Below are 14,877 nucleotides of genomic sequence, written 5' to 3' on the forward strand. Positions count from 1 at the left end.
TCAATGCTATTAGCCAGGATGGGCAGGGATGGTGTCCCTAGCATCTGTTTGCCAGAAGCTGGGAATGGGTGACAGGGGATGGATCACTTGATGATTACCTGTTCTGTTCATTTCCCCTGAAGCACCTGGCACTGGCCACTGTCGTAAGACAGGATACTGGGCTAGATGGACCTTTGATCTGACCCAGTATGGCTGTTCTTATGTTAAGCCAGGATTCAAAATAGTGCCTCATTGAAAGCACAATGTGAGAACTGAGTGAGGCATGATTCTGCAGGAGTCCTTTGTTTCATTTTTAATAAACTAGTAATTCCATCAAGAAAATGGCACTAAAAGCACTCATAAATCAGGAAATGCCAAAGTGACAGTTGGTTATGTGAATGTATTGTGATACCGTCTTCGTTTACATGCTACTCTTTCTGCGGATCTGAGTGGCACACACTGAATAAGGCAAGGTACAGAATGAGTGAGAAATGTTCTGTGGATCTGGGCCTGGTTTGTGGCCCAGTTGTTTCTGTACTTACCACAGCGTAATTCCTGAGTATGCATTACAGTCCATGCACTTACTCTCAGTCTAAACCAGTGTAACTGAGAGTACCTTTAAGGTTAATGGCAGGATGGATGATATGTAGCAAATAGGCAAGTTGCATAAATCAGAGCTGTATGGCTATGGGTAGCCTTCCCTTTTGTATCTGCTGCTTTCTCATCTTGTTTTAAAATAGAGTGAATGGAAAGGAGACCTGCCTTGGCCTCCATCACACCAGACAGTTTATGTTGCTGTCTAAAGAAGCCCAATGATCTTATTTGCAGGAAAAAAAAAACATTTTGACAACTGCTGTATCAAGGGCATCTCCCGTCCTGTTTCTGCTCTGCAATGTCCTCGTTTGCACTCCTGCCTTCCAATACCTTGGCTTTGACATCTCAGCCTACATCCCTCGGAGATTCTTCTTTCCATATCCATTCCCCGTAATAATTGTTGTCCTCCAGAGACATACCGTTTACAAAGCCAGTTGATGGAACTGTTATGAAGTCTATTAATGTCTTCTGTGGTAGGGAAAGAGTTTGAGGGATTTTATTTTATTTTTATTTTTATTTATATAATAATATATTATATTTATTTATTTATTTATTTATTATAAACCTGTAATGTAATTTCCTTCTACTCCATGGCTTCAGGAAGAGAGTTGTTCTGAGTATGGCCTCCCGCCTAACTCCATAGACCCTTCTATAAACTGGAATGACATCTATTGGCTGCAGAGCCTGACTCGCTTGCCTATCATTGTCAAGGGAATTTTGACAAAGGAAGATGCAGATCTGGCAATGAGACATGGAGTTCAGGGGATTATTGTCTCCAACCATGGTGGAAGGCAGCTGGATGGAGGACCTGCCACTGTAAGTGAAAAGCTGTAATCTGTTGTCATAGGCATGCACGTGTGTCCTGACATAGGTAACTGTGTGTTTACATTCATATACATAGCTGTGGTATACCTGCACATACATTTGCATGCCTGTGTGTACTGTAGCAAAGATGAAGTAAAGAGCAGAAAATATAGAGATGAGGGTACAATACGGTCTCAGCACCTAATTCTGCTGAGACACAGACCCATTGAATTTAGTGGGAACTGCCTGCAAATATTTGCAGCATTAGATTTTAATGGAATGGAAATTTATAGTCCCTTAAACCCCAGAGTAAAGATAATTTATGTAGCAAAAATCTCCCTGATATCCAGCTCTGCAAATTAATCACTGGGTGTTTGAATGTTTGCATCCACCCATGTTTCTTCCCATCTTTTTTCTGTTTCTTTTATCCATGTTATTTTTGCATATTGTCACATCTGTGTTTTATTGTGACCTATTCACTTTACTATTTTTACTGACTTTTCTGTCATTTGCTTTACAAAATACGACACAATAATCCAGGGAATTCCATGAAAACACTACTTTGATGCAATGACAAGGATGAGGCTGGTCCCAAGATCCCTATACTCCAGGCTCCCCGGTTCCCATTACCCAGCATGTCCAGCGCTCTGCTGCCATCCCGCTGCCTGGAGACACTGGGCTGCACCCACTGCCATGTGCTCCTCAGGAGCTCTCACCAGATAGCATCTGCCTGGCTGAGAACCAACTTAGCCTCTTCCGGGGCAGCCTGAGCACCCCTAGCTTTGAGGCTGTTTGCTGCAGAGACTGAACGCAGGAGATGGGGGAACTGGTGAGAGGAAGGTTCTGCTAGGAGAACGGGGGTCTGGGTATGGGAGATGGGGACTCTGCTACAGGGAGACAGGCCAGAAAGGGGGAGTTGCCCTGGATAGAGAGCAGGGTCTGGGTAGGAAGAAGGGAGGGAGGTGATAGCACTGCTTGGGGGCTGCTGGGGAGGCAGGGAAATTCTGATGCCAACCCAAGGTTGGGTGCTCTGCTGGGGAGATGGGGGCTAGGAATGGGGCTGTCCCAGAGCCTGGCTCTGGCTGCTCTTTGAAGGGCCAGGTGATGGATTCCCCTTGTCCAGCAGCCCTGGCCTCCCCAACACACTGTGGGACTGAGAAGCTGTTCCCAACTAAGGACCCCACACCCAGAGTTGAACCCATGGGATCCATGCACTCCTTCTCCACAGGCCCCTGCCCCTCTGCCCTAGCAACTGAGCCCCCTCCTCAGGGAAGGGGTTGTGGAGCATGTGGGGACTCTTCCGAATTCAGCACCGTCTGGGTCCCCTCTGTTCCAAGGAGGCACCCATAGGACATGAATATCCAAAGGGCATACAGCCAAAAGAAACAAAGCTATGAGAACCTCTGTTCTACTATACTTCCAACCACTGCTATGGCTCCAGGCAAGGTCTGTCACGCCTTCTGCTGCCCCAATGAACCAGCAGATATCAAACTTAGAAAACTTCAGGCTGAAACTTTGACAAAATTATAAGCAACTGAAAAGATTACTCTAGCAAATGTAACTGTAACTATTATAATTACAATACATAAGGAGACCAGAGAAGGGAAACTGAGAGATCAACAGACAAGTGCCTTCTAAAGATAAGATTGAGACAGTAGCCAAGGTGATTGGGGGGAAAAAAACATGCCTTTGTTATCAATTTTTGCCCAAACTTCTTCAACCCCCTCTTATTGGCCCTCCCTCCAAAATTTCTATGGATAGAAATTCCATGCTTGAATAATGAGTATAGAAGTAGGAATAGACTACCAACCACCCAACCAGGATGGTGATGGTGATCGTGAAATGCTCAAGGAGATTAGAGAGGCTACAGAAACAGAAAACCCAATAATAATGGGGGATTTCAACTCTCTCCCTGTTGACTGGGTACATGTCACCTCAGAATGAGATGCAGAGATAAAATTTCTAGATACAGTTAATAACTGCTTCTTGGAACAGCTAGTCCTGGAACTCACAAGGGGAGAGGTAATTCTTGATTTATTCCTGAGTGGTGCATAGGATCTGGTCCGAGATGTGAATATAGCTGAACCATTGGTAACAGCAACCATAATGTGGTTAACTTTAACATCTTCGTAGGGAGAAAAATACCAAAGAAACCCACCCCAGTAGCATTTAACTTCAAAAAGGGGAACTACAAAAAAAGGAGGAAGTTAGTTAAATGGAAATTAAAAGGAACAGTCACAAGTGTGAAATAACTGCAAGCTGCATGGATACTTTTTAAAAACACCAAAATAGAGGCTCACACTATATGTATACCCCAAATTAAAAGAAACAGCAAGAGGACCAAAAAATGCCACCCATGGCTAAACAACAGAGTAAAAGAGGAGTCTAGCGAGAATAAGACATCCATTAAGAATTGGAAGTGAAATCTTACTGAGCAAAATATAAAGGAACATAAACTCTGGCACATCAAGTGTAAAAGTACAATTAGGCAGGCCAAAAAAGAATTTGAAGAGCTCTTTGCAAAAGACACAAAAACTAACAGCAACAACAGTTTAAGTACATCAGAAGCAGGAAGACTGTCAAACAATCAGTGGAGTCAGTGGACAATGGATGTGCTAAAGGACCACTCAAGATAGACAAGGCTGTTGCAGAGAAGCTAATTGCATTATTTGCATCAATCTTCACTGCAGAGGATATGGGGGAGATTCCCATATCCAAACCATTCTTTTTAGGTGACAAATCTGAGGAACTGTCCCTGGCTGAGATGTTAATAGAGGAGATTTTGGAGCAAAATTGATAAATTAAAAAGTAATAAGTTATCAGGACCAGATGGTATTCACCCAAGAGTTCTGAAAGAACTGAAATAAGAAATTGCATACCCTCTGGTATGCAACCTAGCACTTAAATCAGCTTCTGTACCAGATGACTGGAGGATATCAAATGCAATGCCGATCTTTTAAAAAGTCTCCAGAGGTGATCCTGGCAATTACAGGCCGGTAAGCTTAATTTCAGCACAGGCAGATTAGTTGAAACTATAGTGAAGAACAGAATTATCAGACAGATAGACAAGCACAATATGTTGGGGAAGAGTCAACACAGCTTTTGTAAAGGGAAATCATGCCTCCCCAATCTATTAGAATTCTTTGAAGGGGTCAACAAGCATGTGGATAAGGCTGATCTAGTGGATATAGAGTAGTTACACTTTCAGAAAGCCTTTGACGTGCTCCCTCACCAAAGGCTCCTAAGCAAAGTAAGCAGTCATGGGTCCTCTCAACTGGTTAAAAGATAGAAACAATAGGTGGGAACAAATGGTCAGATTTCACAGTGGAGAGAGGTAAATAAAAGTGTCCCATTCCCCCCACCCCAACCCCAAGGATCTGTCCTGAAAACAGTGCTATTCAACGTATTCATAAACGATCTGGAAAAATGGGTAAACAGGTGGCAAAGTTTGCAGAGGATACAAACTTACTCAAGATAGTTAAGTCCAAAACTGACTGTGAAGAGTTACAAAGGGATTTCACAAAACTGGGTGACAGGGCAACAAAATGGCAAATGAATTTCAAGGTTGATAAATGCAAAGTAATGAACGCTGGAAAACATAATCCGAACTATACATACAAAATGATGTGGTCTAAATTACCCGTACTACTCAAGAAAGAGATCTTGGAGTCATCATGGATAGTTCTCGGAAATCATCTGTTCAGTGTGTCGCGGGAGTCAAATAAGCTAACAGAATGTTAGGAACCATGAAGAAAGATATAGACATTAAGACAGAAAATATCATAATACCACACTATATGAATGCACACCTTGAGCACTGCCTGCAGTTCTTGTCGCCCTATCTCAAAAAATATATTAGAATTCGGAATGATGCAGAGAAGGGCAATAAAAATTATGAGGGGCGTGGAACAGCTTCCATACAAGGAGAGATTTAAAAGGCTGGGACTCTTCATCTTAGAAAAGAGACAATTATGGAGAGATATGATAGAAATCTATAAAATGATACCTGGTGGGGAGAAAGTGAATAAGGAACTATTATTTACTCCTTCACATAATACAAGAACCAGAGGTCATCCAATGAAATCAATAGGTAGCAGGTTTAAAACAAACATAATACTTCTGCACAGTCAATCTTTGGAATTTATTGCCATGAGATGTTGTGAGAGCCAAAAGTATAATTGTATTAAAAAAGCATGAGATAAGTTCATGGAGGCTAGGTCCACCAATAGTTATTACCCAAGACGTTCAGAGTCTGCAACCCCATGCTCTGGGTGTCCCTGGACCTCTGACTGCCAGAAGCTGGGACTGGATGTAGGGAATGGATCTCTCTATAATTGCCCTGTTCTGTTCATTCCCTCAGGAGCATCTGGCACCGGCCACTGTTGGAAGGCAGGATACTGGGCTAGATGGACCATTGGTCAGACACAGTATGGCCATTCTTGTATTCAGAATGCTGCTGCCAAAATTGTCTTCCTCTGATCATGTTATTCCCCTGTTTGAATCCCGCTGTTGGCTCCCCTTTATCTTTCACAAAACTTCATCCTTCAGAAATTCATTTTCAAGGCACCTCACAACTCCACTCTGCTTATTTCTCTGCTCTCATGTCTTTCAAGCCATATTCCCTTCACTCTGTACAAGCATCCACCTTGCATCTTCCCTTTGTATCCTTCTCTCCCTCCTGTTTCCATGCTGTCTTTCATGCCAGAACCAGTCCCTTCTATTCTTGTGGAGCAAATGACCATCATTGAAATCTCTACTTGAAATTAATTTCCCCAGAGTCTTTCAGGGGTACAAATCCTCAACAACATCAAAAGGGAAAAGGGAAGAATTTAAAACAAACTAAAGATCTTCAACATCTTTGTTCTGCACCTTAAGTAGGGCAGCGAGTGTTTCTATGGCACATTCTACTGTATGTACTCATACAGTACGTACTAGGCCATGGTGGGTACACTGTCAATGCTCATTAAATAGTGGAACTAGTTGAAAATTTTCAAATAAACCTGTTTTTGCTGAAAAATTCCCTTTTTTCTCCCTCAGATTTTTTTTTACAAATATTTTTATCTTTTATCATTTATTTTCTATTTTCAAAACAAGAAATTTTCAAAAATGGTTTCTTTTTACATTTTTAATTTTGGGGGGAAGAACCTGCATGCCATGTGACCAAAAATGCAATTTAAAAGTATTTCAAAAATGGAAAACAACAAAAATGTCCCACTATTCACTTTGTTATTTTTGTGTTTGTTTTGTTTTTTTAATCAGCAATAACAAATATATCAAGTAATCATAACATGTTCATGACACTAGAAACTGGGATAAACGATTTGGCAAGTAGACTGGAGGACTGCATTTTTTTCTACAATTTAGAAACACATATATGGCATTTTGTATTATGAGGTGCATCATTAAATTTCAGTTTAAAAGAGCATAAGCAGTAATAGAAGGTCTTACATGTTTGTACCCCCCCCTTCTCTTCTTATATCTTTCTCTAAGAATCAAAGGCTGAATTCTATGTAAAAGTATCTGTTTCTTTTCAGATTGATTCTCTGATTGAAATTGTAGACACAGTGCAAGATAGAGTTGAAGTTTATTTAGATGGTGGAATACGAACAGGAAGTGATGTATTAAAGGCACTGGCACTTGGAGCAAAATGTATCTTCATTGGAAGGCCAGCTTTATGGGGTCTGACCTACAAGGTGAATGAGGAAACGTGGGGTTTGTACATGCACTCATTCTCATATGCACAAACACTGGGTTACTGACAGAGCTGGTAGTGATATTTTTTCCTCTGAAAAAATTAAACAAAAATGAAATATTTTTAATTTTCATTGTAAAGTTTCTCTGAAAAATGTCAGGCTTTTGTTTTTTCAATGGAAACCCAAAACATTTACTCAAAACCAAATATTTCGCACAGAATTACCAGTTTTGACAAAAATGCCATTTTCTGTCAATGGACATTTCTCTGGAAACTTTTTCACCAGCTCTAGTTACTGATAAAGGAAGAAGTTGCAGATAAGCAGTGTTTACCCTGAGTAAAAGACTCCAACTCTCCAGATGGTAGGTTACCTTGCTCTGTGACATAACTTTCCCAACTCTTGTGAGGAGTCTTGTGATTATTGAGAATTTCAGGGGGTTTTTAAAGTACATTTATAGCGCTCATGGCTATGAAGAGTGGTATGAAAATGTAAAATCTAAAGACTCAAAAACCAAAAAAGAAAAAGAAAAAAACTAAAATGTATTTATAAAAAAAATCATGACTTTTAAGCCAATCATATGATTTTGGTGGGTCTGCCTCATGATATATGAATGCCTGAGGTTGGCAGTACTGGTGATATAGAGACAGGTCTCCTCATTCAGCTATAAAGTTTAATAGCTCCATATTTAGATACATTTAGGTTCATTTTGCCAAATATTTGTACCTGCTGAAACTGGTGGCATTGTAGTGTGGTGAAACATTTTGATGTTAAAGAGACAGTGAGTGCTAGATTTTGAAAGGTACAATATTTTGGCACCGAAAGATGGTGCCTATTGGGGTTTTACAAAGTGCTTAAGTCACTTTGATAAATAGGACTTAGGTTCCTAAGTCACTTAGATTTTTTTTAATTTACCCAGGGTCACCTTACATTTTTTAAAAATTAAGTAACAAACAATCCAAGTTTTTGGTAAAGTATCCATTGTATAGCATGTCATGAAACCTTTTCTAAAACCACTGCTTTGTGCTACCGTGTTGAAGTTTAAAAGGGTCTTTTGGGCGGGATCAACTACACTATCTTTCCTGTATGTGCTCAGGCCTGCTACCATTTCTATTCCAGTGTCAGTTTTGCTGCTCCAGCAATACTATCAAACTCAAGCATTCAAAAACATTGAGCAGACCCCAAAAATCATAAAACTGGCTTAAATCATGAGATTTTGAAAAAATCTAGTAAAAACTGGGCTCTTTTTATTTGTCTTCTGGCTTTTGAACCTTTTGGGTTCACGTTTGCACAATCATGAGGGCTGGAAACATTTTTTCCTTTAAATGAAATCTAAGATTGTGATACAGTGTTGTGTTTCTAGCTACTAGGGCTTTCAGAAAAATAGCAGACTTGTGATAAACTTGCAAGAATTGGGAGCACTGCTTCTGTTGCCAGTAAATACTCTCTTAAAGGGATGTGGAAAAGGGTGTTGGTGAGCTCCGCGCCCCCCTCCCAGGCACTACATAAGAGTAACAGGTGGGATTTTCAGATTTGCCTCAGGAGTTAGGCACCCAACTCCCACTAACGGGGAATTTGTGTTGGGTGCCTTGCTTCCCTAAAGTGCTTCTGAAGATCTCACTCAATGTAATTTTCTAGTGTATGAGACAGAAAATGTAAATGACGATCAATGAAAGAGAGACATTAACATCAAGTACTGTGAAATATAAACAGAAATTAGAGAAAAATAATTTTCTCTGATACCTTTCAGTTATGGTGATATAGAACAGTATAGAAAAAATAGGTGGACAAAATGTTCAAATGGAAATGTGATTCTCAAGTTGTTGGCACCACATTTACAGAAGAAAATGTACACTACACTATTTTTAGTATCCATAACTTTTATCTGAAAAACCTATATCTTCCAAAATGTAAAGTGCTCAAGACCTTATTGAGCACCCAACCACTCCACCCCAGTAGACAGCCCAAGCAAGAGAAGGCTGTCATTCAAGAAGTTTTAAAGTGGCCTTTTTCTTCCCTCCTACCCTCCTCCCACACCCCACCCAGGCTACCTTGTGAGTTATCTCCCTATTTTTATAATCAATTAATAAAGAATACATGTTTTTTAAATGATAGTGACTTTATTTCCTTTGCAAGCAAGCTGTGATCGAAGGGAGGAGGGCAGACGGCTTACAGGGAATTTAGAGGCAACCAAGGGGGCGGGTTTTCATCCTCCCACCCTGCCATAAACGTCTCCCCCTTACTCTCACAGAAATTGTGGACCACACAGCAAGCAGCAATAACAATGGGAATATTGGTTTCGCTGTGGTCTGAGTGAGTTAGTAAACTGCTCCAGCGACCCTTTAAATGTCCAAATGCACGCACTACCACCGTTCTACACTTGCTCAGCTTATAGTTGAACAGATCCTTGCTACTGTCCAGGGTGCCTGTGTACGGCTTCATGAGCCAGGGCATTAAGGGGTAGGCTGGGTCCCCAATGATAACTATAGGCATTTCAACATCCCCAACAGTTATTTTCTGGTCTGGGAAGTAAATCCCTTCCTTCAGCCATTTAAACAGACCAGAGTTCCCTGAAGACGTGAGCGTCATGAACTTTTCCCAGCCATCCCACATTGATGTTGGTGAAACGTCCCTTGTGATCCACCAGTGCTTGCAGCACCATTGAAAAGTACCCCTTGCGGTTTATGTACTGGCTGCCCTAGTGGTCCGGTCCCAAGACAGGGATATGCGCTCCATCTACAGCCCCACCACAGTTAGGGAATCCCATTGCAGCAAAGCCATCCATAGAATCATAGAATATCAGAGTTGGAAGGGACCTCTGGAGGTCATCTAGTCCAACCCCCTGCCCAGAGCAGGACCAATCCCAACTAAATCATCCCAGCCACGGCTTTGTCAAGCCTGACCTTAAAAACTTCTAAGGAAGGAGATCCACCACCTCCCTAGGTAACGCATTCCAGTGTTTCACCACCCTCCTAGTGAAAAAGTTTTTCCTAATATCCAACCTAAATCCCCCCCACTGCAACTTGAGACCATTACTCCTTGTCCTATCATCTGCTATCACTGAGAATAGTCTAGATCCATCTTCTTTGGAACCCCCTTTCAGGTAGTTGAAAGCAGCTATCAAATCCCCCCTCATTCTTCTCTTCCGTAGACTAAACAATCCCAGTTCCCTCAGCCTCTCCTCATAAGTCATGCGTTCCAGACCCCTAATCATTTTTGTTGCCCTTCGCTAGACTCTCTCCAATTTTTCCACATCCTTCTTGTAGTGTGGGGCCCAAAACTGGACACAGTACTCCAGAGGAGGCCTCACCAATGTCGAATAGAGGGGAACGATCACATCCCTCGATATGCTGGCAATGCCCCTACTTATATACCCCAAAATGCCATTGGCCTTCTTGGCAACAAGGGCACACTGTTGACTGATATCCAGCTTCTCGTCCACTGTCACCCCTAGGTCCTTCTCTGCAGAACTGCTGCCTAGCCATTCGGTCCCTAGTCTGTAGCGGTGCATTGGATTCTTCCGTCCTAAGTGCAGGACTCTGCACTTGTCCTTGTTGAACCTCATCAGATTTCTTTTGGCCCAATCCTCCAATTTGTCTAGGTCCCTCTGTATCCTATCCCTACCCTCCAGCATATCTACCACTCCTCTCAGTTTAGTGTCATCCGCAAACTTGCTGAAGGTGCAATCCACACCATCCTCCAGATCATTAATGAAGATATTGAACAAAACTGGCCGCAGGACCGACCCTTGGGGCACTCCGCTAGATACCGGCTGCCAACTAGACATGGAGCCATTGATCACTACCCGTTGAGCCCGACAATCTAGCCAACTTTCTACCCACCTTGTAGTGCATCCATCCAGCCCATATTTCTTTAACTTGCTGACAAGAATACTGTGGGAGACCGTGTCAAAAGCTTTGCTAAAGTCATGGAACAACATGTCCACTGCTTTCCCCTCATCCACAGAGCCAGTTATCTCGTCATAGAAGGCAATTAGATTAGTCAGGCATGATTTGCCCTTGGTGAATCCATGCTGACTGTTCCTGATCACTTTCCTCTCCTCTAAGTGCTTCAGAATTGATTCCTTGAGGACCTGCTCCATGATTTTTCCAGGGATTGAGGTGAGGCTGACTGGCCTGTAGTTCCCAGGATCCTCCTTCTTCCCTTTTTTAAAGATGGGCACTACATTAGCCTTTTTCCAGTCATCCGGGACCTCCCTCTATCGCCATGAGTTTTCAAAGATAATGGCCAATGGCTCTGCAATCACATCTGCCAATTCCTTTAGGACTCTCAGATGCAACACATCCGGCCCCATGGACTTGTGCTCGTCCAGCTTTTCTAAAAAGTCCCGAAGCACTTCTTTCTCCACAGAGGGCTGGTCACCTCCTCCCCATGCTGTGCTGCCCAATGCAGTAGTCTAGGAGCTGACCTTGTTCGTGAAGACAGAGGCAAAAAAAGCATTGAGTACATTAGCTTTTTCCACATCCTCTGTCACTAGGTTGCCTCCCTCATTCAGTAAGGGGCCCACACTTTCCTTGGCTTTCTTCTTGTTGCCAACATACCTGAAGAAACCCTTCTTGTTACTCTTAACATCTCTCGCTAGCTGCAACTCCAGGTGTGATTTAGCCTTCCTGATTTCACTCCTGTATGCCCGAGCAATATCTTTATACTCATCCCTGGTCTTTTGTCCAATCTTCCACTTCTTGTAAGCCTCTTTTTTGTGTTTAAGATCAGCAAGGATTTCACTGTTAAGACAAGCTGGTCGCCTGCCATATTTACTATTCTTTCGACACATTGGGATGGTTTGTCCCTGTAACCACAATAAGGATTCTTTAAAATACATCCAGCTCTCCTGGACTCCTTTCCCCCTCATGTTATTCTCCCAGGGGATCCTGCCCATCAGTTCCCGGAGAGAGTCAAAGTCTGCTTTTCTGAAGTCCAGGGTCTGTATTCTGCTGCTTTCCTTTCTTCCTTGTGTCAGGATCCTGAACTCGACCATCTCATGGTCACTGCCTCCCAGGTTCCCATCCACTTTTGCTTCCCCTACTAATTCTTCCCTGTTTGTGAGCAGCAGGTCAAGAAGAGCTCTGCCCCTAGTTGGTTCCTCCAGCACTTGCACCAGGAAATTGTCCCCTACATTTTCCAAAAACTTCCTGGATTGTCTGTGCACCGCTCTATTGTTCTCCCAGCAGATATCAGGATGATTGAAGTCGCCCATGAGAACCAGGGCATGCGATCTAGTAGCTTCTGCGATTTGGCAGAAGAAAGTCTCGTCCACCTCATCCCCCTGGTCCGGTGGTCTATAGCAGACTCCCACCACAACATCACCCTTGTTGCTCACGCTTCTAAACATTAATCCAGAGACTCTCAGGTTTTTCTGCAGTTTCATACTTGAGCTCTGAGCAGTCATACTGCTCCCTTACATACAGTGCAACTCCCCCACCTTTTCTGGCCTTCCTGTCCTTCCTGAACAGTTTATACCCATCCATGACAGTACTCCAGTCATGCGAGTTATCCCACCAAGTCTCTGTTATTCCAATCACATCATAATTCCCTGACTTTGCCAGGACCTCCAGTTCTCCCTGCTTGTTTCCCAGGCTTTGTGCATTTGTATATAGGCACTTGAGATAACCCGCTGATCGCCCCTCATTCTCAGTATGAGGCAGGAGCCCTCCCCTCTCACACGCTCCTGCTCGTGCTTCTTCCCGTTATCCCGCTTCCCCACTTACCTCAGGGCTTTGGTCTCCTTCCCCCGGTGAACCTAGTTTAAAGCCCTCCTCACTAGGTTAGCCAGTCTGCTCGCGAAGATGCTCTTCCCTCTCTTCATTAGGTGGAGCCCGTCTCTGCCTAGCACTCCTTCTTGGAACACCATCCCATGGTCAAAGAATCCAAAGCCTTCTCTCCGACACCACCTGCGTGGTGACACCCAGAGACACCATGCACACAGGGCATGGCCACACTGCAGCTTAGCCCAGGCTGTGATTTGGGTGTGAGCCCAAGCGCCCCTTCTGTCCACACACAAATTGGTCTGACCCGGGGCAGCGAGCACACGGGACACGGGTCTTAGGATGCTGCCAGAGGGGTGGGCCAGAGCCTGAGTCCGGCTGTGACTCAGGTCCAAGCCCTGTCATTTTGTCATGTGGCCGCAGCTCAAACCACAGACCTGAGTCAGAAGGTCTGCGCACTGCAGTATGGACCTGTTAGCACGGCTGTGAGACCCAGGCCCAGCGATGGCAAGCCCACGTTTACACATCCACTATGATCTGCACATTTCCCAGAGTCACTACCTTTGATAGCAGCAGCTCAATGATTGCGTTGGCTACTTGCATCACAGTAACCCCCACAGTAGATTTGCCCACTCCAAATTGATTACCAACTGACCGGTAGCTGTCTGGCGTTGCAAGCTTCCACAGGGCTATTGCCACTCGTTTGTGAACTATGAGGGCTGCTCTCATCTTGGTATTATTGTGCTTCCGGGCAGGGGAAAGCAAGTCACAAAACTTTCCATGAAAGTGCCCTTACGCATGTGAAAGTTTCGGAGCCACTGAGAATCATCCCAAACCTGCAACATTATGCGGTCCCACCACTCTCTGCTTGTTTCCTGTGCCCAGAATCAGCGTTCCACGGCATGAGCCTGCCCCAGTAACACCATTATCTCCAAATTGCTGGGGATCGCGGTTTTAGAGAAATCAGTGTTCATGTCCTCATCACTCTCGTCACCGTGCTGCTGTCGCCTCCTCACCTGGTTTTTCGGGTGCTGGTTGTGCATAAACTGCACGATAATGTGTGAGATGTTTACGATGGTCATAACTGCTGCGGTGAGCTGAATGGTGAGCTCCATGCTTGCCGTGCTATGGCGTCTGCTCTGGTAATCCAGGGAAAAGGGTGCAAAATGATTGTTTGCTGTTGCTTTCACGGAGGGAGGGAGGGTTGACTAACAATATTTACCCATAACCACCCGTGACAATTTTTTGGCCCTATCAGGCATTGGGAGCTCAGCGCAGAATTCCAATGGGCTGCGGGAACTGTGGGATAGCTACCCACAGTGCACCGCTCAGAATGTCGACGCTTGCCACGGTACTGTGAACGCACACTGCCGAATTAATGTGCTTAAGTGTGGACACATGCACTCAACTTTATACAATCTGTTCCCAAAAATCGACTTCTGTAAAGTCAGAGTAATTTTGTAGTGTAGACATGGCCTCGGTGACCGCATTCCTCTTACCTTCACTGCTTTCTCTGATGAATAGGGTGAAGAAGGGCTTCGAGAAGTTTTGCAGATTTTACATGATGAATTTCGTTTGTCAATGGCCCTGACTGGTAAGATTTTTTTGCTATTTGATTAGTAATTGATGAGAAGCAGTATTGCCACCTTAGAGTGAGCACAAAGGCGCCACATGCAAACAGATGGATCAAATCAAAGTGAGGGGGTTTGTAAAAGGGCCGCTTAGTGCAGGGGTGGGCAAACTATGGCCCGTGGGCCACATCCGGCCTGCGGGACCGTCCTGCCTGGCCCCTGAGCTCCCAGCCGGGGAGGCTAGCCCCCAGCCCCTCCCCTGCTGTCCCCTGTCCTTCACAGCCACGCTGTCGCGCAGGCAGGGCGGCTTGTGCCCGCCCACCTCTCAGGCTTTCAAATAAGCCTGTCCTGCTGCTCTGAACAGTCTGGTAAGGGTAAGGGTATGGGGGGAGGGCAGGAGGTCCCAGGGGGCAGTCAGGGACAGAGGGTGGTTGGATGTGGCGGAGGTTTGGGGGGGGCAGTCAGGATACAGGGAGCAGGGGGATTGGTTAGGGGGTGGGGTCCTGGGATTCG

General features: G+C 44.2%; 1 protein-coding gene across 4 annotated transcripts in view; it reads left to right on the forward strand.

Moving 5' to 3' along the window:
• The window catches only part of HAO2 (hydroxyacid oxidase 2), a 30,659-nt gene that overhangs the window by 11,947 nt on the left and 3,835 nt on the right, over positions 1 to 14,877 (forward strand). The window contains exons 5-7 of one of the 4 annotated variants that reach the window (XM_048820143.2): positions 1,174 to 1,389; positions 6,912 to 7,070; positions 14,318 to 14,387. In XM_048820143.2, the coding sequence (XP_048676100.1) occupies positions 1,174 to 1,389; positions 6,912 to 7,070; positions 14,318 to 14,387 (445 nt within the window). Of the gene's footprint in view, positions 1 to 1,173; positions 1,390 to 5,737; positions 6,892 to 6,911; positions 7,071 to 14,317; positions 14,388 to 14,877 lie in introns of those variants that run through there. The other 3 variants (XM_048820126.2, XM_048820150.2, XM_048820135.2) reach the window with 3 other exon arrangements.

This window comes from Caretta caretta, chromosome 1 (assembly GCF_965140235.1).
Source record: "Caretta caretta isolate rCarCar2 chromosome 1, rCarCar1.hap1, whole genome shotgun sequence".
In the NCBI taxonomy this organism is placed as follows: Eukaryota; Metazoa; Chordata; order Testudines; family Cheloniidae; genus Caretta; species Caretta caretta.